Raw genomic sequence first — 23,059 nt, forward strand, 5'->3', positions numbered from 1 at the left:
ACCGTTGCACGTCATCCACTAGATATCCTTCGAGGATCACCTTCGAGGATGTATCTTTGAATGTTTCGATCGATCAACAGGTCACGAGTTACGTTTCTGAAGGAGTAAGAGCTTATACGTACAACCGAAGACTGGATTTAAAAGAGGGTACATTTCCATTCTTCGGAGAGCCAATCTCTTTGTTATGTTTCGCAAGTCTTCGGTAGTCCCAATTTAATATAATATTCGGTCCAACTTTGATTTCGAGAATTATGACCAACTCTGGTCCGCATCTTGGACGCAGACAATTCAAGTTCCGTAGCGGACAAGCATGCCCGCGGGAGAGGACAAACTTGCCGGTAGACGAGCGATCGTTACGCGTTTATAATATGCAAGGGTGGAAACAATAGTATCGTCGTTTTGGCCAGAGGCTCTCCCCCTCCAGTAGAGGAAACCCTTCCACGGGCAAATAACGCGACGCGCGGGATTAATCGGCTTCCAGCCGTTAGATTTATGAAATTCGCGCGACGGAAACGGAGATGGGACTCTGCTCGACTCGCTGCCACGATCAAGGAACTGGAAACGCTTGGAGAAAAAACCCTCCTCGAGAACGCGTCGTTTAGCCCCCAGAATTCTCGACGAACCATCTCTCTCGGTATCTCGAGGATACCGGAGACGAGCGCGAGCCCTGGGGTTGTAAATTACCGAAATAATCCGCGGGTTAATTCCCACAGGCGGTTTATTACCGCGGCCCTGATCCGTCGAAATTAAATTCGTAAACGACCGAAGAAACGCGCCTGTTTAGATTCGTGTTGGCACTTAGAATCCATTTCCAACAGGATTCTCACGTTTTAGGTAATATTCCCTGTATACAGTCAGTCCCATAAGTATTCATACCGTCTATCGAAGAAATTTGTCTAAATTAAATGACTAACTCGATGTTTCCAAGTAAATGCTTCGACATAAATATATACATAAATACACTTCGCACATGTAAATATTTATAATAAAAAACTTCGAACATCAAACCTATCAATCGATTTAGACAAATGTCCTCGATAGACATAAAAGGTACGAATACTTATGGAATTAACTGTAAGTACTTCTATGTTCTCTGGGTGGAATGATAAATGAACATATAAATGAGTGAATAAGTAAATGGAAGGAAATAGGGCAGAGTTTCGGGTGAAGATAAGGCGACAGCGTTCGATGAGAAGGCGGAACAGGCGCGTGGAAAGCGGTATCGATGATGGACGTCGCGCAGAGGGCAGCGGGGCGCGTAACACGAAAGCTACATTATACTATTCAAACGATTGCGGGCCACGGCGCGCACGGTTAAGTTGACATTGTTGTTTCTGAGGGTGGCCCGGGGCCCTGCGAATATCTTAGCGTCGCGCAGAAGCTATACACACGTACACGTCGTCGTACAAGCCCTCCGGGGATGCGAACGCTACGCTGCCACCGCCGCCTCCCGTCTTCCTGCCACCATATACTAATCAATAACCATGAATCGCTCCGGTAACAGTGGCATGCACGTTCCGTTGCACCGTTATTGTTGCCAGTCCTCGGAGTGCCCGGGCTACCGTGAATATCATTATTGCCGATGATCCTAGACTACCGCGATACCTTGCACCTACATCCGTTGGACAATTTTACTTCCTAAATTAAAAATGAATTCTCGACTGCACACCAGCCACAACGAGTCTTGCGACAGGTGCGGATCAGGCGGTATAAACGAACTCCGATCGTTGGGGAAACGACCCCGATCGAAGATAAACCCGAGTCGCGATAAGGGTGAACAACTCGCGGCCGAATCCTGCGTCGATGAAAGAAAACGAGGACAAACGGGCCACTGTATCCGGTCGACTGCGGCCTCGCGAATAACAAGCCGCGCATAATTCACGGTTTATGGAGCGACTCGCGATTAGGGATCGTCTAATTGACGCGGGAATGATGAAACGACGCCGGGACCAGCCCTCCGTTAGGGGCGCGTCGTTTTCTTACGACGCCAGCCACCGGAGCGCTTTTCACCGCGGCTAACATTAATCCCTGAAATTTTAATGGCTACGAGGCCGCGGCCGAATTTCAATAACCTCGCGCCACCCGCCGCGTCTCCCTTCTTTACCACCACCACCCCCCCCCCCTCCACCTTTGTGGGTAATCGATTCTCGCGACTTCCGGCTCGACGCGATCTTCGTCTCCGTTCTATTTCCACCCTCCGTAACTCAGAGGGGCGCGTAATCTCGCGGGCCTAAAAAAATGGGAAAATTAAAAATTCTTTCAAAGAGACTACTGTCGAACAAAGAGGTTTTAGAGATTTTACGTTACCAATAGAGAGTAATCTGCGTTACTGATAAGCCACTCCATCTTACCAAAGAAGACGCATCGTTATTTTCGTGTTGGACCTCGTGTCGACGAACCGCTACCCTTTGGATGGAGACCTAACCCAGGGCAGGGTGGAAAGACAACGAGTAAGAGGCGAGTAATCGTTAAACCGAGCCGATTCGAATCGGCCCCAGGGTTGAGCGCGCGAGGGCTGACGTTCCGTCGACGACGATCTCTAATAAAGTTCAATTATCTCCGGAAACGTTAGGTACCGAGGGAAAGGTAGCATGCGGAGGACGACGCAACGGGGAGAGGGGAAACGCGTCGGTGCCCCTAACGTCGAGACGAGAGAAAGAGAAACCGGGAGAGATGATAATCTAAACGATCGCAAAGTGGGCTGCAGAAACGCGCCGAAATTGGCAATAACAGGGTGGCGAGGGGCGGGCGCGGGGCCCTGGGGTGGAGACCAGCCAGGAAAGGAGGGGGGCAGCGTAACGTATATACGCGCAACGGCGGGGCTCCGGCGCGAACTTCCTATTCTGGTTAGCATTCAAATTGAATCTTCGTGGCGGCCGGTCGTGAAGAGTTACCGCCGTTAATGGACCTCGCAAACGCTCTCAAATTGCCGGCAGACTGCTGAGACGCGGCCCTACCTAATCTACCGGCTTGATTCTCCGCGCGGCTCATCGCCCTGCCCCCACGATCGCGAATATCGCAGCGTTTTCCAGCTGCCACGCAGATCCTATCCAGTTCCTCTGTTTCGCCCACCGGTAGCCTTCGAACACGTTTAGGTATTAGGTTTCTCCATGTTTAATGTAGACTTTTCTGATGGGTCATTCACACTGTATGTAAAATTTGCTTCGTAAAGCACCTACCCACTACCTATTGTCGAATAATTTTCATTGACGAATAGAACCTGGTTTTGGCTCATTTTAAGGCTCTAGAAAATACGTGACTGTTACAAAGGGTCGCAAAATACATAATCACTGTCTCCTAAAACAGGCCTTCGTACAGATATCTCTATTGCAACCTGCGAAGTGTCTGCAAATTGGCGTCGACCTAACGAGAGCTTATCAGCCGCCGAGGCTAGCGAGACGCGCGTTACGAGCTACGCGGCTCATTGGGCATCGACGTAATTCGCGAGGCAGACGACCAGAAACCGAGGAGGGTTGCTCTTCCCATCCCCCTGCTTTCTTTTCTTCCGTTAAACCGAATTAGCCTGCTTGATTTAAAGCCCGGAAACGTTTTACCGGCTGAAAAGCGACTTCTTTCCTTCCATGACGAAGGGCAGCTTCTCCCCCGAGTTTCGAACCAACGAACGTAATCGAGCCGGGTTTCGAGACGTCGATAATTGAGTTGGAGGCATTTCTCGACGCGACCTGTAGTCTTCCGCGAGCCACGAGATCGACTCTGGGACTTGTGTAGGGAAATCTAGACTAGAAAGTTCACGGAGCTACCCTCTATGGCTGAGATTCGAAATGGCTAATTTAGCAGGGTCCCAGGGGGATAGGGGGCTCGTCAAGATGGAGAAAGGCGGCGGTAGGTCTCGGGGACAAGCCACGACGGGCTACGTCTCGTTGTAATTCTATTAGAGGTAACTATGCGAGCCCTGGGCCGCCCATCGTCCGTTGAATTTAATCACGGATCCGCCAGACCGTGCGATATCTTGTACCGTCCTTCTGGAAGCTGAACCTAGCGGTAACTTTAAGTGTTCAGAGTTTCTCACTTTCGTGATTTTTAAGAAACAGAATTTCTCTTGTGCTTTATTGGCCTGGAAATGGAGTTAGTTCCAAGTGAACATTCAGAGTACTATTGTAGCATCGACGCTTCCTATAATCAAGAAGATCGAGTCAACGCAATCGCGTAGGAACTCTTAGACTCCTACGCTATAGATTGTGGAGCCACTTGAAACTGTCAGGGTCTCAAATTAATAATTATACATGTTTCTTTCTAGCGAAATAAAAATCTTACAGTTAAAATCTTAATTAAGTTTGACTGTCAATTGAGATGAAACGTCCATTGAAACGATTTGTTTGCTTGTGATTGCAGCCGAGCTGAAGATGGACGTCCTGCGGGAGAGAGAGGTGAAGGACAGCCTCGAGCGGCAGCTCCAGGACGAACAGAAGGTTCGAGGTGAGTACTCGATCTCGACGCATCCCGAGCGTTCGGATGAAATTCCAACGAGCACGGTTTACGGACGCCTGTCCCCTCAGGGGCGGATACTCTTTACGGCCTTTGGGAAAATTGACTCTCCGCGCGAACGAGCGACGCGTCGCGCTCTCGGCGCCGCGCCGTGGCCGGATTCGAGACGCGCGATCCTCGCTCGAGACGAACGGTTAACCCGACGATAAATCAAGGAGCCACGAAGAGACACGCTATAAACCGCGTCTGGTGGACCTTCGAGAGTATCCTATTATTCCTGGTGGGGCTAGCGCCTCTACGAACCTCCAATTCTCTCTTCCAGCTAGAAAAGGTGGATAGGAAAAGATCTAGTGGCCGTAGTTGTAATTATAGCTGAAACAAAGCTTAACAATTGGAAACGGATAGCCATCAGGTCCTTGTAACTTTCTCGATAAATCAAGGAGACGCCATAAACCATCTTCCGCGTCCACTCGAGTATCCTATTACCCTACGACGGAGATCCTCCAGCCAAAGTCTGAATTTCTACCGCTTCCCCTAGCCAGAGACTATTCCAAGCTTGTTTCTCCAACTCTCGATTTTAATGGAAGGGTTGCCCAAGGAAGCAGGGGGCAGGAGAAGGACCCTGCTAAGGTAGCTCCAAGTTTGTATCAAATGTCAGTTGGTAATAGAACGATCGCCTCACGGGCTGCTTCTCTGCGACCACCTACTCGTCGATCCAGTAACACCCACACCCCTTTGTCTGCTCGCGCTTCCTTCTTTTCGGCTCGTCGACGAGAAAAACAACGCGATTTCTCCATTGTGCGTCGATCTCGATCTCGACCACGGAGATTCAGAGGTCTAACGAGGTGCGAAATGAATCATCGTCGATTATTTCGAGTTTTATGTGTAAAGGCTCGAGTACCTTGTGATCTTTTTCAATAATTTTGACTCGGCAGGAAGCTTGGTACTCTTAAACGCTACAAAGCAGAACAACAACCACTGTTTTCTATCGATTACCGAGAAAAATCATTGCCACTGCTCGACTGGATCAAAAAGTTTGACAGTCAAAGAGTTGTCTATATCCCGAGTCCAGCGAAGGGTAAAATTTCGAAAACCACGAGTCGTCGCGTCCACGAGCCGTCGACGAATCGATTCGCCGGAGTCGACGGCGAAAGAGAGACGAGCAGAGCGAAGGCAAACGAAGGGGGAAAGGGGAAGGGGCGAGTTGGGGCGGGCAAATTCAATATCACGGATTTTCCCGGCAAAAGATGTCGGCGTCTCGGCTGACGCGAGCACAATGCGAGCCCCGATAAATATGTAAAAGTGGAGAAGACCGACGCGACGGGAGGAATATCCGCGTGCTTCGGGGCGGACGGTCTGGCCAGCGATCGGCTATATTGCCGGTGGAATGAAAAAAAATAACGGTGGCGCGCGCGCGCGCGCCCGTTCAGCGGATTTTTTTCCCTCGTTGGACTCGTTGCGCTCGATTTGCAGGAAAAACGAACCGCGCCTCCGTTTCTATGAGGAAGGAGAGCGCTACACCCTTCGACGAGTTAAAGGTAGGACATAAACCCAACTGTCATCCTCTGACGATAGCTTCATACAGTCGCAGCACCTCCGATTCACTTCGAATTTTCCTCTCTGTGTCGTTCCCTTGACCAGCGACGTGCCGTATCGACTGCAATAGAAAAAAATGCGGTATCTACGGGAGCGGATTTTTTTTTCTCCCCAGTCGCGCGAAGTCGTCGGCCGCGTGGACTCGTTTCGGTCGATTCGCAGGAAAAACGAGTTGCCGGGCCCCCGCGGTAACACGAGCCTATGACAACAGCAGTCCATTAGTCAACCAGCTCAGTGTCAATACATGAATATGACAGCCGGTCTCACGGAACAGGCCATCCATCGCTTCGCGCGCGGTTGCCTCGTCTTCGCCCGACCCCGCTTCCACTCCCGTCGCCGCCCATAATGTCAAGCGATATCGCAAATATAGGAAATAGTCTGCCACCCCCTAGGACCATACAAACCTTTATCTTTCTCCGCGAAACTTCGACTACGTCCACCCTCCCGCCCTTGCGTCTTCGGTTTCGGCGCGTGATCGATGCTACCGCGATGGTTTTCGGCTCGACGTTCCTCTCTGGCCAATGGACGACGTAGACGCAGCCGTGGACGCGGTTTTTCGAGGATTCGCCGCGAGGCTAGGCGGCGGGGAACCCCGTAAGACGATACCTAATTTGCGCGAGGCCTCCTACGGCTCCGACACCGGATGATCGATCATCCCGAGGATATTGACGCACCCGCTCGTCCGAGACCACCGTCTTTCATTCGACTAATGACCGCCGCGTAAATAAAAAGGTGCGCACGGGACGGGCTATCGGGTTATTCCGTAAGTAATGTCGCTTTCGCGCCCGTCTTTAATACATTAAGAACCGCGGCGAGGATGGGAACGGCGGCGAAAGTAAAGAGCGGGTTTAGGGGCACAATGGAAGACTCGTGGAAATTTTCGTACCTACAAGTTATCTGGAAATCGCTCAATTTTTGTCGTAGACTGTTCTCCATTGATACTTGAGACAGGATAGTCCAGAGTCTAGAATCGATACATGTTATAAGCTCTAATGTCCTCCTCTAAAAATCCAATTGTATCCTTGGCTCAATCATTCCAAGACGATTCCACGTAAACAATGGCCGCGCTCTTTTCGTCGACACTTAGCAACGTTCCGGTCTACGTGTCTTACGCTTCTGACAGCGCCAGAGGAGGCAATTTGCGCAATAAGGAGGAACTCACGGGGTGGGGGGCAGGAAGAGGCGCGGTGTTATTAGCCCGTTTAAAGCCCCGCTTGGCATTTCGGTAAAGGTTGAAATCTCCGACCCCCCGCCGGCTGGGAGGCCGTATTATCTTAGCAGGGGTTGCAGGAGCAGTAGGCGCCCGATTCTCGGCGTCGCGGGCCGAGGGACGTCTAATGGGACACGCGTTGCTCGCGTCGAACAATCGAATGACCTTTGCACGCTGACAGACGACGTCCATGTTCTTCAGAAACATTAAATTCAAACTTGTCAAAGAAGAAACTAAGTAAACAATTACAAATATTTAATCTAAATTGAGACTGCCTTTCTGCACCAAACGGATTCTCTTTCTTCGATACTTGCTCCAATTAGATCAACTCCCATACGAGTTTACCATTTTCTACAACATCTTTCCCTATTTGGACGCTTTGCTTTGAGAAGCCAAAAAAGCAACGTTTGTTTTCACGCTCCGCGTGTGCACGAGGAAGCCACCTTAGTTTTTGTCCCCGCGAACGATCGACGTTTCCCACGTTGTCTCCGAGTTTACGTTAACCGGATTTCGAAAGTCGTTAATCGAGGTCTCGGTTTTTCAACCGGGATAACGTCGTCATCGTCCGTGGCGGGGGGCTAGGCGAGCGTCGTCGTCGAGCGGATTGGCCGACGAAGCTAGGATAACAAATAGAACGCGGAACAACCGCGCGTTCTGGATTCGATCCGTAGCCGGAAACTCTGGACGGCTTCTCCGTCGATTCAGCGACCCGACGACGGCGTTTTCTCCAACAAAAAGCTCTCGTAAACCTCGAGCGCGAAGATCGAGGCGCGCACGGACCACTTTGGGAACCGACAGCTGCCTCCGTTGACGCTTTACAGGGAACTTGCGGCCTCCTTGTAATTAGCCGAACCTTTTGTCGCTCCGGACAGAAACACCCCTTTCGCTCTGGTACCCACCCCCGCGTCCCTTCGGCTTCTTTCGAGACCTTTGACACCTGCGTCGCTCTCCACGAACCGTCGCTTGGAAACCCAAGGTGTGGACATTTGACAAAAAACTGACGCGTCTTCGTTTACCTCTCGAGAATCAAAGAATATTCCAGCGAGAGGAAGTTTAGAATATCCATTTGTTTAGGGAAGGGGTGGGGAAAATTGGAAGAACAAAAATTGGCGAAAAGAAGCTTGAAACTCAAAACCTCGAAGCGACACATTAAAAGGAAGCCTCCAGAAAACGTTTAAAATTGAAGAAATCGGTAAAACAAACTAGAGGGGTAAAAATTGTTTGGTAAATTGGCTCACTGGGGGTGCAGCGATCGAGGCTCCTGCAAGAAAGGGCGAGAAGTAAATACGGGGAAAAAGTGTCGCCGACAGAGACGACAAACGGAATTGAAACTGTACAATCAACGGGACGAGATTTATACGCGACGCTCCTCGCCCCTTGAATTAGCTGGTCCGTAATGCCAGGATCGGGTGTCGGTGTAATTGGGACCCGAGGGACTCCGGCGTTTCCAACCCCACGACTCGACCACGCCGAATCGTCACGCCGCGCCGCGCCATCCCCGAGTTTTCGCAGCTATTCCCGAACAGTGTCGCTATCTCCTGCAGCCGAGAAATCGTTTCGTTGATGACAGAGCGCCTATGGCGGCTTGTCGCGAGTACGAAAGCTCCGATGATAACCCTCCCCACGACAGATGACCCCTTCAACGCTCACGTAGACTATTCCAGCCATGTAATGTATGTACAATGTGCTTATTCGTTGTTAAATTTCCGTACAGAGTAGTATAAGATATCAAGATGCTGCTGGGTATGGTTCTTCCTGTAGCTTGAACGGGGTTAAAAATGATCGAGAGTAAAATGTCATTCTGCGACATTATTCTCGCCCTCGTGTCAGCAATGACAATAAATATTGTTCCTAGTCAGCCCTCGCACCCGTGTGGGAGTATTTAATTTCACTTACACGGGTCGGAAGGGTTGACAAACACGAGATCGTCCGCGCCTAGGAATCCACCAATAACGAACCTCGCTAATAGATAACCGTTGTGTTACCAACGTAATACACGGCTGGCAAACAAGACGATAAGGTCTGCGCGTTATAAGATCCTTGACACGATATTGCGTCAGCGATATTACCCCGCAATTACCAACGATGGATCCGCGTTCAGATAAAAAAGCTCGTCGACGCCGTGTGCCCGGTGAGGTGTCCACCGCGACCAGCACGCAAAGGAACCCGTCCGCAATTCCGATGCGTCGAGGCGTTATCCTCGAACGAGTGGAAAGCTAATTCTCAAAAGAGCTCTGGCGACGACGACAACAACAACAGCAACGGGTACGGACAACGATGACGTCGGTGCTCCCGTGCGTAACGATAGCTGATTTGCTTTGAAGTGAACGTTTACACACACCGATCTCCCGGAACCCTCCGGCATTGTAACTGCGTGGCGAGCTCAAGGGGTGGCGAACCGGGGATGGAACGTTGCTCGCCCTCGTCTCCGTCTAACCGTCGGCAGTCGACGTCGTTTCGCTCCTAGACAACGCCACTGACGCGCGTCGCGCACGGAAACCTGCCGATTACCACCCTTCTACCTTTCCTTCACCTACGAATCCTTTGCGAGACCATTCTGATTCACTGAATCAACCCCTACCCCCGGAAACAAGAAGCGAGCCACCAAGCTGGACGAGTGGTAAGTCGCTGTCCGGAAATGGGCCATTCAGGCGAGAGAGAAGAGTATGATTCAGGCGAGTTGACAGCGTTTTCTGCGTTGGGAATGTTGACAGATTCAGGACTTATTGTCCCACCTTTGAACACTCAGGGGTTAATCAAGCTTTGCAATTTTCACGGTATCGTTTGTTTTTTTAAATTGAATTTTTTGAACTCTAACCATTTTGAAGAAAAATGCATAAAATTGAGGAGGAACGATGCTTCCCCCTCGTACGTTCGACAACTAGGAAGGCGAAATTCGATGGAGTCGTCGGTGGGCACACAGCGAGCCAACGGCTGAGATGCGTCTATTTTTATGGGAAGGGGTTGGCATACCCGTGGACGCGCGTACAGCGCGTAAACGCTGCCCGAGGCCCATCTGCGCATTAACAATTATATTACGGAAGCTCACTGTTATGCGCGAGCGAATTCATACGCGTGCCTTCGGGGGCTGCGTGGGGTGAAGGCAGCCACCGAGGGAAAAAATACGCCACGGGAAAGTAGCCATCGGGATCCAGAGAAGCCTGGAAGCCGTTTCTATCTCGGAGGAGGAGAACCACTCTCGCAGGATGCTTTTCGCAACGAGGGATGTTCGCCATCAGAAGAAACAGTCGATGCTCGATTTCTCGGTTTTATTAAACGACGAGTGAGATTTATTTAGAAGGGTGCGAAGTGGTATAACTCGACTATAATACTACAACGTATTTCTTCTTGTTCCATTGTACGATATCAATGTATCATTCGACTCCTAAAGGCTACCGACGCCTAGGTTAACATCAACTATAGTTACACGAGTTTCTAAACACCACTATCAGAGAATTAAATCTATCAGCAGATGTCCTACACAGAAACCACCTTTCTCCTTCGCCTGGCGATTTTCCGGCAGCGTCCTCTGCCGTTTTGGGATCGCAGACGAGGCGACGACGGGGTCGCGGCTCCTGCACCCTTTGGCTTTGTTCTCTGTCGCGCGCGCGACGCTCATAAAGGGGCGAAGGAGGAGCGAGCACAGACCCTCGACAGCTTCGGTTACCCTTTGGTCGCGTCGTAACAGTGGCTGTGATTTAATTTTTTTCTCGCTGTCCAAGAGAGAAAGAGCGAGGTAGGGACAGAGAGGGAGTAGGGCCAGTGTCATATTCACGACACACGAGGTCTCGGGGTGGGTGGGTGCGGGCGCAAAGCGAGAGACGCGGCTTTAGGCCATTGAAGGGCCAACGGGAGAGCGAAATCAAGCGGGGGTTCGTGCTCTCTTCGCACACAACGTGGAGCCCCGAGGAACGGAGAGGGACAAAGGGAGGAACGGCGACGGAGAGGGAGAGAGAGCGAAAGGGGACGAGGACGAGTAGTCTCGGCGAGACTTAATTAAACAGCGGGCAAAGCCAGGTTAGTTCACAAAGTGACCGCGGCACCTACCCCCTTGTAGCCACCAGCATCGGCTCTTGGACGATATAGCTACCTTCTGGGATACGCTAGCCGCGTATCGGCTTCCAACGGGAAACACCGACCACCCTGGCTCCCGCTCGACCGATCGAACCTGCCTTCGATATCTGCCGCACCGACTTTTCCAAGATTTTCCAACCATTTTTCCAACCGAAGCTGCGACACACTTTGTCGTCGACGTGTCTCGATCGCGCAAAGGCTCGCGGCGAAGCTGACGCGTCGACTCGACGGTAAAGGCAAAGTCTCGACCTCGTGGCCCATTCGAAAAGGGTTTCGCGGAAAGTCTCCGAGCCCGTGGACAACGGTGACGCCGACGACACGTCGGCAGACGTGTACAGCCAAAAGACCAAAAGGGTTGCACCCGTTCGGTGGCGACACCTTTGTCGTGGCGTGCGCGCCGCCACCCCCGCGACGGGGGCAGGAAGGGTTTTTGTTTTCGCGGAGGGGATCGCGGTGACAGGGCAGTCGCCAGGCGGCAGAGCATCGCCACACGACGTTCTTTTTATCTCAAAGCCGTATCCCTTTTGCGCCTCTTCTCTATTCCTCAATTTCCAATGAGTCGGAATACGACATGAAACGCTAAACTGCCACAAAGGGGGTAGTAAGCCTGCCGCCGAGCGGTCGAACCCTTTGCCCGACCTGCTCTCTCGCTCCTCGCAGCGCTCAGCGAGCTCAAACCTCCGTCCTCTCTTCCCTTACACCCCCTGCGATTCTTTGTTACAGCCTATTACATCTGCCTTTCGTTTGCCTCTAACGTAGATCCGCGGTATGCTGACGTCAATCGTCCTCGTGAAATTCTCGAATTTCTCAGGAATTCGCCATTTATCCCTTTACAGGCCAGATCTCCCTAGGCATTTTTTTCATTTTTTTTGTGGATGAACGTAGGAACTTAAACATACAAAATTCATGCTCCTTCCTTAACGGTAACAATGAGTACCAGTGACCTATAAAGGGTTATCTATAACCTTCCTTATTGCAAGAACAATGTCCAAACTATTTTCTCGCCAATGAAACTACTTACAAACAACCACGATGTTACACACCCCTACAGACCCTTACAGTCCACCCAGTTCCTAGGATAAGGAAGAACAGTCTCGCGACGAAAGGTTCAGCCATCTCAAAGGGAGGTTCATCCACGATGAAAGTCCCACGACCAGATGCGAATTTCTCGTTTATCTGGCCAAGCGTGGGCGTCGCGAGTAATATTCTCAGGGAGAATATTCCACGAGACGACGCGGAAAAGAAATAAAACGCGGCAGGTTATTTACGCGGGAAAGCGTGCGAGCGGCTCCGTCGGGAAATAGACGGTGGCTCCGGGTTTTCTTTCGCGTACACCCATTCTAGTTACACTTACACCGCGGTGACGGGGGTGAAACGAACGCCCGCGATCCTCTGCCCGACACCTTGCGCCCTCCGAGAATTTATTACCGCAGGAAGAGACCAGACGAGGCACGATTTCTTCGCGAAACTCTTTCCCACCCCCAGGCGTTATTAACTGCTGCATCCAACGCGACAGTTACAGCCAGTGGTGCATCTTTCAGACCGGTCCCTTTGGAAATGGGGAAAAGATGGAGCAGCCTTGAAATTTTATATTTGCAAAGGGTAAAGGTCGTTGTTATTCTATCAATGTTAGGTTGGGCAAAAAGTGCGTTCGCATTTTAAATGGAGAAAAATGGAAGATTCGTTCTTGTCGTCGATATTTTGGCCAATCTGATAGCGTAATCTATACAGTTTCAATGTAAATAGAAGCGGAAGACCGTGCATAGTGGTTCTCGTGTCGCGCGGAACAAAGCTGGCGTTCCACGTCGCTCGCGAGGACGAGGCTCCGGTACGCCCAGAATTTTCGCGAGCGTTTCTCGTCTCGTGCAGCCGAGACGGATCCCAAACGTGTGTGGGTCTGTGCGATGGAGGGGCCCCTGTACACACACGGCCAACGGACGCTCAAGTAATTCGCGCAATTTCATCTAAATTCCGCAGCAACGAAATTTCTCGCGTCGGCGTCTACTCCGCGCACGCTCACACAGGCTGATAGGTTGCGTGCGCCCCCCCCCCCCCCCCCCCCGCGATATACGCTCGTACACGGAAGAGAGTCGAGGTTCCATAATGGTATTTCTTACGCTCTTTGTTTATCACGGGGCTGGCAGCGCGCGCACACACGCCGGCTCTCGACGTTATTATGAAATACGATTAGGTCGGTACACCTCGGTACTCTCTTCCGTTTCTCGCCTGCGCGCCCGTTCCCGCCACGTCGAGCCTTCGGCTATTTCGAATATTCGGGCGTTCGACGGATGCCGGTGCTCGAAATACCGTGCCGTGCACGGAATCAACGCCCTGGAACTCCGTTTCGCGCCTACGCGAGCTGGACGCGACACGAAACTCCAAAATCGCCACGGGTTACCACCGAACTGGATGCTTGAACACTTTTATGCATTTAATCAGGTTTAAAGTTGGAGGGATCGGTGGAGATTTGAAGCAATCAGCTCATGAACTTAGGAATAATCGAGTTTCAGGGAAATCACAGATAGAAGCAAAGCCTCGAATATTTAATCGCAGCGAAGCGAGCAACCACCGGTAGTCCACTCGCCCACGTTTCGCACTCTTCCAGACTCTTTTGCCAGCGACCACGCGTTAAACGTCACGTGTCCTGACACTTTCTCGGCGTCCCGTACGCGACGCGAACATTAATCCACACCTCGCGACGGTTCGTCCCGAGGATAACTCAGAGCGCGCCAGGTGGGCGTAGATAGATTCGTAAATCGAAAGGTTAGGCGTACGCGACAGTTCACTTTTCTCAAAAGGTCCCGCGTCTGCCATAAATACGCGTCGTCGTCAAGGCTGCTGTGCTCCCCTCCGTAAAAGGACACTGCATGGAAGCTCGACGCACGGATTTTTTTTCTCCGATCGCCAGCGTCGACCAGGCTGCGTTTAGAAGCGATTTTCCCGAGGCGCGAACGAAACCTCGAATTATGCGAGATTACCCGACGCGGACGGCGTAAATAAATAAATGTTTATACGTAACCGTTAACCCGTTATTACGGTTCGGTGTCACCCTACTCCTGGTGCGCTCGACCAAACACGACACCCGGAGACCCATCCTCCGATCCTCTCTCCCTCTATCGTTCGCGAGGCTTTTCTCGTTCGTCGCGCCACGCTAACAGGCCGTGACGTCAATGCGGAGAATCACGCTAAGCCGAATTCCGTAGCGTTAGCATTGTGCACGCGTTAAAGTAACAAAATTAAACCGACTACTTTAATCTCAGAGGGCTACCAAATGTTCTTTCTACTTCTTTTGATCGGAGTTTTGCGTCGAAGCATTGTTGTATCGCGAGTACATAAATGAAATGTGTAGTGGCAACTGCAATTTATTTTATTTAATATTTCGATCCACCCTGTGTCTTGGAGACGGAGTGATAGTTGGGAAGCTCGTGCCTATTGTTACCCCAAGGGGTTGAAATGAAAATATTGATAACAATAAGAGATTCGGTGGACCAGTGGCAATAATTCCTGCTCCTTCCAGGATATGAAAGAAAATAGGCCGACGAGGAGTGCTCACGTGCGACGTTGGAGGGCGCTAGCGCATGAAAGACGCCGAATCCGCAACCCTCGTAATACACGAGTCCTCGTAAAGTAGCATTCCCGTGTAAGTCCTTCTGTCGGTCGGTCGACTACCATCTACGGCTTTCTATTATGCATGCGTCCCTTATTGGCAGTAAACGTGCTCACCCTCCTTTCGAGGCTACCCCCTTCGCCGCCGCCGCACCCCCCTCCTTCGCCCTCCCCTCCGGTCCCCTCCGCGCCCCTGCGCCCCCGGAATTACGGCCGTAAGCATATTTCTAATTATAACGTCGCGAGGAAAGGCCTCACGGACAGACGGAGAATCTCATAAATTATGGAGCAACGAGCCGATTTCGAGAGAGAACGACGAAGGGAGCTCGACAAGACGCAAGAGCTACCCTACCCTCTTCGCTTGCGACGAACATTCCCCTGCGATCTCGAATCTGGAAGTTGGCAGGTTTGCTGCGGACAATACGAGAGCAAATCTGTGGACGAGAGAAGAAAAGGTGTTGGAAGAGAATCTCTTTGGCTGAGCAATACGAGTTCGAGGGATACTCGAAAGATTCGAAGGATATCATAAAATTTAGGGGATACGACGTTTCTTGAGATTTAAGAGATACGAGTGTAAAGCTAACGAGCTAACGGTTGTAAATGTAATAAAAGTAACTCGTGAGAAAGAGCCTGACCAAATCCTCCAAAGTGCCTGCACACGAGCCCAATTGCTAGAAAACATCGCATCCCTCATTTGTGGGTGCTCTGAAACCCAGCCAATGCTCGTGACGCAGTGGGAGCACTCGTACGAATGATTCCTTGTCACAGAGGGGAGCCTCGCGTGCAAAATTCGACACGGGGATGCTCGTCGCGGGGGATGATGTTCCCGTTTACGTTTTGATTTGTCGTAACGGGGATTAACGGGGCCGCGCAAATACGTTCATCATCGGTGGCGTTCGCGCGTTCACGCGGTTACACGCATACATCCGTCCTCCGCGTGCCGCAGCGTATGGACCACGTGATCCGCTCTCCGTAGCCCATTCGCCGCCACCAATTTGGCATCGAGAATGGTCCATAGTCATTAATGGGTCGTACGCGTTAACGATTATGTTTCGGCTGTAATCATTGGACCGATTGTCCCGATCGTCGCGCTAATAAAGCGTGATGGGGTGTACCGGTGTACCGTCCGGACATCGATGACGATGACGGTCGCGATGATGCCGTTCCGCTGGTAATTGCTCGATCGTCGACCGCTTACACGGAATTGCCCGCTCGTTTGTTTCGCGGAAATTACAGTTTACGGTATTTCTGTCTTTTTTCCCGCACGGGTCACTCGCGGTCGCTACCTGGAGAACAGAAAATCGGCGAGACGGAATTGAAATCGAAAGACTGCGATCTGTATCGAGAGATGTTGTCGACGCAGCCCTGTGACGCGATAGAATCTTCGAATTTTTTGGGTAATAGACTCAACATTCAAAAAAGTCGAAAAGAGTTTAGTATAAGAAGGCTCCGATCTATAACTTGCAATGTAATTTCATCGAGTTGCACGAAGAACCATGCCAGACCTGATCCAGTCAGGCTTACCAAACGCGCCTTTAACCGTTCAACGCCAACAGTCGCCGTGATGTCAATTGTCGCGACCGTGAAAAGGCAATTCTCGTGGAGGGTGGGTTGAGGCGTTTAATCTCGAAAATCCATTCGGAGTTTGATCCGAGGCGACGGGTAAAGAGACTGGCTGGCTAGGAACGCGTTGCGGTGCCGTTCCGACGATTAGCAGACGCTGGCCCAGTCTGTACGCGAGTTCTCGAGCCTGGCGCCCTCCGAGGGGATGAAAATCGCGGGGTCGGAGGCTAAGACGTCGAGCCAAGACGTTCGCGGTTTCGCGCGAGGGGCCTTCGGCGTAATTACGTTAACCGCAACCGCCAAACGCCGCGAGGGGCCCCCGAAAATGCCGTAATCCGTTCGAACCAGCCTCTTCATCCGCCTCTTCATCCACCCTCTTCGACCACCGCCTCGGAACGACCGCCTTCCGCCTCCTGGATACGCGGTATCCACTCCACGACGAGTGGAGGCAAATGGGATATGCTCGAGGAGATAGAAACAACGGGATCGAGATTGACAACGCTCGAACTATGGCCAAGGACAGATGAAGTACGTTTCTTTGGAAGCAACAAGCCTGGACCAAAAAAAGACACGTTTATTTGAAAATATGACACAAGTGAAATAAAGGGTACTATATAAAGGTGGAAAAGCAGAATCAAGACGAATCTTCTTCTTGAAGATTCCAGATGATGGTCGCAATCTCTCGGGAAACCCACGATAAAGCCACCCAACCTCCATTTTCACGGATTCGCCAAGAGCTCCGCGCCCCAATCTCCCTTCGGAGCGTGGCTGGAGTAAGAAAAAAGTTAGCCACCGAACGCGTCTGTCGTCGGCTCGATAAACGTCAAAGCGGCTCCCCAAGCACTCTGGAAACTTGGACGACGACTGGAGTTTCAGGGACAGCGCGATGCAGGGGGGTTGTCGGTCCGCGACGAACGCCACGAACGATAATGGCGGCTATTAACGAGCCATGGCGGGCGCGAAGGCACCTGAGCCCAAAATATCACCGCGATTAATGCAATTACAGCTTACAAGTCCCTTCGGCTCTAAGACCTCCGGTATTACTAATTCAATGCGCGCGCTGCTGTGCGCTTCCGGCGGGCCTTCGGTTGCGGGGTAAACCCACCCCCTTCCCATCAACCTTCTCTGCTAGTTCTCGAATCGGTTTGTCTTATTCGAATCAATTCAATGTTTGCTCAAAACGTGAGCAAAGATAGATGCAAGACCTCTATATAATACAAATTGTAAACACTCGCGAGCGAGCGAGGAGTCGCGAAACCCCTTCTCGATGGCAAAGTTCAGCCAGAAAGGAAATGGTTTAAGGGCGACCGACGATAGTCGGTGTCAGCAGGGAAAGGGTTGAAGAAGCGCCGAGCGACGGTCTCGAGGGATGAGCCAGGACGAAACATTAATCTCTCGTCGTGGCAATATCGGCCCGATGATATTCGAGGCACGAGTATTATGGAGAAGCCAGTGTCATTAGTCCGCCGCATGTGCGTGCAGCCAGAACAGATACGTGCAGATACTCCTGTTCTTTTCCATACTAATAATACTATGGATAATATTTATTTTGACGAAATGAAAAGGATGAGATCTTTGTATTGTTAAAACGTGTATATACCCTTTGCTTGAAAAAATTCTCAAACTTCAAAAAACTAGCCGTTTGTAGTCCAATACATGTTTAGATTTCGGGGCAAGGTCTACAGGACCATACTTGAACTACCAAAAGGGTATTCAAGTAACCCTCGAAGAGTTAATAGTAAAAGAATTAGATGATCTGAAAAGTGTACCAATCTGGGGAATCTCCCTTTATCTCCTCGGTATCTCCGGGTCCCCGCGGTTGAACGCGCGGCCCTGTGTCCGCCGGTAGTATCGATATGCAGGACCGTGATAATCGATTGCCGCATTCCTCGAGATGGAGCGACGGTGCGCGCTTTGAATACGCCAGAGGGCCCCCGATCCCTGATCGTGCACGATGCATACGAACGCTCATCCCTCGCCACCCTGTCCCCTCTCTTTCTCTCGCGGCACGCACTTATGGATATGCATGCATGTATGGAGCGTTGAGCATCGGCACGCACACTTCGGGTCTTCTGGATATTGCTTTTTCGTCGCTTCGGAGAATTCGTTACCGGCCCGCCTCGATATCGGTGGACGCGTCCCGACGCAGGCCAGGGGCGTTCTTCCATTGATTCGCAGGCTGCCACTTGGAATAGCAGATTCAGGGAACATCTGAATGTGTGCGATCATCAATCATCGCACCCATCGATCGCGACATTTGTCGAGACTATTGGTCAGATGGTTGCCGAAAATGCTAGTGCACGGATGTCTATTGGGATTAGATTCTAATGGAAAGTATCGAAGGTTTCATTTGTTAATTTTGATTATTTTCATGAAAAATAAATTGTTGTTGGGTATATTGTTAGAATTTTGGACGAGTATCGAATACGTAGCCTTTTCTTTGTTGCTGATTAGCTAAAGGGTAGGACTCGTAATAACTCACGTCATCTGATTGCTGTTTCAATCACTTAGTAAACAAGTTCATGGATTTTCTCGATTCCTAAAAAACATACTTTTCGATTAGCAAAACTTTCGGAACGGGACCTTTCTAATTACAAGTCATTTATCCAATCCATCTTCTTTGTCGTAAAAGAATAAATGCTGGTGTTCCGGGTTCTTTCACCGTCGAATCGAATAACGATGGACGATGGACGATGGACGGTAGGCACCGTTTTCGAGCATAGTTGTTGCGGAGGTGGAGTGCAAGGGTCCTGAACGTTCGCACTCGCGCCGCCACTACCCTTCCCGTCAGCCCTGCCGCGGCTCGGTTATTGTTCACGTTAATTGATGCGTTATGTTTGATGCCGTTGTGATAGCCATTGTACGCGGGGTGTCCACTGATAACTGAGTTACCGACTGCTGCGGCCAGAGTGCACTCAAACCTAATTATCTCGGCCCAACTGCGACTGCCGCATTGCGTTGCCGTTGTTCGTCCCCGAAATCGTGCGCCGCAGTACTCTCCGCAGCGATCGACGATCGGTTCGTCCTGCTGGACTCTCTTTCTTCCGGTTGACAGATCGGATGGACCAGTGCCTCTCAAAATCCTCTGAAAGTATCAGTGAAAGCAGACAGGAGATCCTTCTTTGCTCTGAATAACAGGAGTACAAAGGGGGCTAGTCGACGGATGGGCAATGAAATGCAATTAACTTGGCGGTGAAGCAAATTTTTCTTCTAGAGCAAATTTTTCACCTAGAACAAGGGATTCTTTCCGTTTACTGAATTCACTCCTGCTCCAAGTCGTAAGAAATCAATACTTTGTGAACTTGTCGGCATCACAGTCATCCTCGCTCTCTCTACCACAGGAAGAAACAACGGACCACCCTCAAATTGTCTCAAAAACAAAGTCCCTCGCTGGTTTGGCTAGCTGGTCTCCACCGAGTCGAAGCTTCGAGCGAAGCTGAGGTCGCGTTCGGTAAATTTCACCTGGTAAGAACTCCTCACACTCTTTTTCTTGGTGGCCCGATCGCTCGAGATCTCCCGTTCTGTCTGTCCTTTCATCCAGAGGCCCGATGGAGCGGCAATCTCAAATTGTCAAAGAGATAGTTCTCGCGACACTTTTCCCACGTACACTTTCCGTCCGCGGCACTCTTTCGGAAGGCGGCGATCCGAGGAGGCGATCGACTCTTTTGTACCGGAAGTTGGCCCGTAAAGAGTGCGAAAAGAGGACGAGAGAGGAGCGGAGACGAGGCGTTCGCCCGGAACAAAGAACAAAGCCTCTTTCGCGGCGGTGGGCCGCGGCGCGATTAGACCTACCTTCCAATTAACCGGTCGAAGGTGCTTTCGGCTGCAACCCCCGTCGTAAACTCCACTTCTTTACGCCGTGCAGATCGCGGGGAACACCGCGACAGAAACGGAAGCTCGCCACGATAAATTCCGAAAATCAATTCCACCGCGAACGACTCCGCTTTCGGCTGCGGTTCCCGCGAAGGCACTCGCAGAGGAGCATTCCCTTGAAACGTCCAAGAAACGACGAGAAGGGTCTTCCAGAGGCAACCGTTTTCGCGGCGGGTCTCCTTTTTAACAAGGAATCCCCATTTGGCGCCGGTTCTTTATAGTCGCGGTGTGAAATTTACGGTCCACGTTGCATGTTTCTTTATATACGAAACGGGAGTTTGAGTCCTTAAGAATAATACAAAGAAGGTATTGGTAGGACAAAAAGATGGTTGGTTGGCCTGGACAAACTTTCAATTTCTCTCGTTCTTTCTTCCGAGATCTAGGAAAAAAACATATTTTCTAAGCCCTTCCTATATCTATCACTCGCAACAACAATATTTCGATGTAATCAGGCCAGTGGTACCAGCCCAGAAATTTCGCGATGCGGGTTGTTCGCCGCGAGCGTCGTATTTGAAAAGTGTATTTGAAAATTCTTCAAATTTTATAGCTCCAGTAAATCGAACGATACGATCCCTGGCACGGACGTAATGACCTTCGATTCCTTGTGCGAGGGATACTCGAGAACGCGGTCTTCTCGGATCAAGGGGTCGCTGCGAAACCTTTCGACCGGAGCGCGGTATTTCCGCGATGATCGCTGCTCGCCTCTCTCTTCCTCTCCCATCTCGCGTTCCTCCCTCCCACTGGGACCCCTTCTCGTTTCCTCCAGGTTTCCGTGGCTTCGACCCCCACGCTGTCCGCACACATATCGCAGAAAATTACATTTTGTCGGTTGTAAAGGGAGCGTCGTAAAAATCGTAACGCCGGCGACGCTGACTGCGGCGCTGCACGCCGAAGCGAAATTGCACCGGCCCTCCGCCTATCTGTTGCCCATCAACATTGCTCCACGCTTGATAGACCCTTTGTAAAACGTCATTCTACGGGCTTTATGCTCTCGCTCCTAGGCGAGTCCGGCTACGGTCCTCCGATCCTCGTTTCCGCCATCCGCGAGTCTCCTTCGTGGGTCCACGAATTTTACATGGCTTCTGGACGAGTCACGAATCGTTACGGAGGAAAGGTGGGTGATAGTTTGTTCCCTCGAATCGCTTCGCGACGCAACATAGACCGTTTTAATAATTGAGTCGAATATCATAATCCATTCTACCACGATCTAGCAGCATCACGGTGTTCCCATGGTAACACACTTACATTTACCCAATGTGTTTTGAATTTCCCTGGCAGAATTCATGGAAATGCCATGTATATTCATCGAGGACGCATCTTCTCGAATACAGGAGCGCCATCGTCTCCTTTTTTGCCTTTTCTCCTACGTCGCGTAATGCATGACAATGTAGAATGTATGCTGCTGCGGGGTAGTTGTAACGTATTAATTTCCATTGCTCTCGCCTCTCGTGTTGAAGCGCGACTGGCGGATGACATGGAACATAATAAATGTCCGCGACGCAGCGAGCTGTGGCTCGACAGAAATTATTCGCAGTTTGATACGCGCCAGCGTGCCATGATATTTCATGTGTCATCGGATATTCTATATCGTTATCTCAGATATAGAACTGGTGGTTCGGAAACTGTATTAAAACTTACGTACTAAAAATACTTCATCACAGTAAACTGTAAACAAATTTCTGCTTACATTAAGATAAATTGAAACCGATCGTCCGAGTTTCTAAATTAATAAAAATTCTCCACAGGGTAGACGAGAACGCACTAAATTTCTATCGCACGTCCCAAACGGCGACCTTTATTAAAAAATGTGTCCAGGCATGGTCGACGAGTCCAATACTCGTGTGTCGCGACGCTGACCGACGCCCCGCGACGTCCGTGTGCTCGTTGTCTCGGGCGTCTGTGTCGCCAGCACCGCAAAGCCCCGTAATTAAACTCGGAGAGCGTCTTAGATGCAAAACGTACTTAGTAAGCGGAGCTTACTCGCCCTCCCTCCCTTCACGGAGAGTCTCTTCCGGGGTTCCAGGACGGCCTGGGATCCTAGGAGGGATTTGTGCGAAGGGGTTCTCTCTGGACCGTCCGGCAGGAGCGACGGAGATGTAGCAAACGGAAGGGTGGAAAACGAGCACCCCTACACATCTTCGTCGCTCTTACTGCAGGGCGTTGATGGGTTTTCCAACCCTCCCAAGTGGAACCTGCTCGTTCCGACGGCTAGTTTCGATTCCGACTATGGGGATCTAGTTTCCATCGGAGGAGAAGGATCACAGGAGAGAAAGGACGAGAACAGAAAAGACCTTTACTTCTAGTAAATAGTTGGACGTGGTCATCGGGTGCTTCAGATGCTGATTTTTTAGTGAAACATTATACGTTATAGTCTTGCACTTCAGATTTCCTAATTTCGGTACAGGTCTGTCGTGTACCTCTCCTTTAATTTGTCCATCCTTCGAGCCATACAAGTCCAGCATCCAGGAGAATTAGAAACTCGCTTCTTCGAAGCTGTCTCATCCCCCTCCCGGCGTCTAAAGCAGCAACCCCATTAGAATACGTAATCTAGCAAGGCGAAACTTCGGTGTCCCATATGGCTCCTAGTCGCGTCGTTAAATCGTTATTAATTATTACTCGATTAACCGCGAATATTGACCGAATTAACGCGGAGTATATTCCCTGGAAGTCGAAGGAAATTCCGAAGCGACA

At 50.8% G+C, this 23,059-nt stretch overlaps 1 protein-coding gene across 5 annotated transcripts in view; it reads left to right on the forward strand.

The window, feature by feature from the left end:
• Positions 1–23,059, forward strand: part of LOC128876512 (dachshund homolog 2) — a 173,229-nt gene that overhangs the window by 125,402 nt on the left and 24,768 nt on the right. For all 5 annotated transcript variants that reach the window (XM_054122939.1, XM_054122942.1, XM_054122943.1 and 2 more), the window contains exon 8: positions 4,354–4,437. In XM_054122939.1, the coding sequence (XP_053978914.1) occupies positions 4,354–4,437 (84 nt within the window). The remainder of the gene's footprint in view (positions 1–4,353; positions 4,438–23,059) is intronic.

This window comes from Hylaeus volcanicus, chromosome 5, assembly GCF_026283585.1.
Source record: "Hylaeus volcanicus isolate JK05 chromosome 5, UHH_iyHylVolc1.0_haploid, whole genome shotgun sequence".
Lineage (NCBI taxonomy): Eukaryota > Metazoa > Arthropoda > Insecta > Hymenoptera > Colletidae > Hylaeus > Hylaeus volcanicus.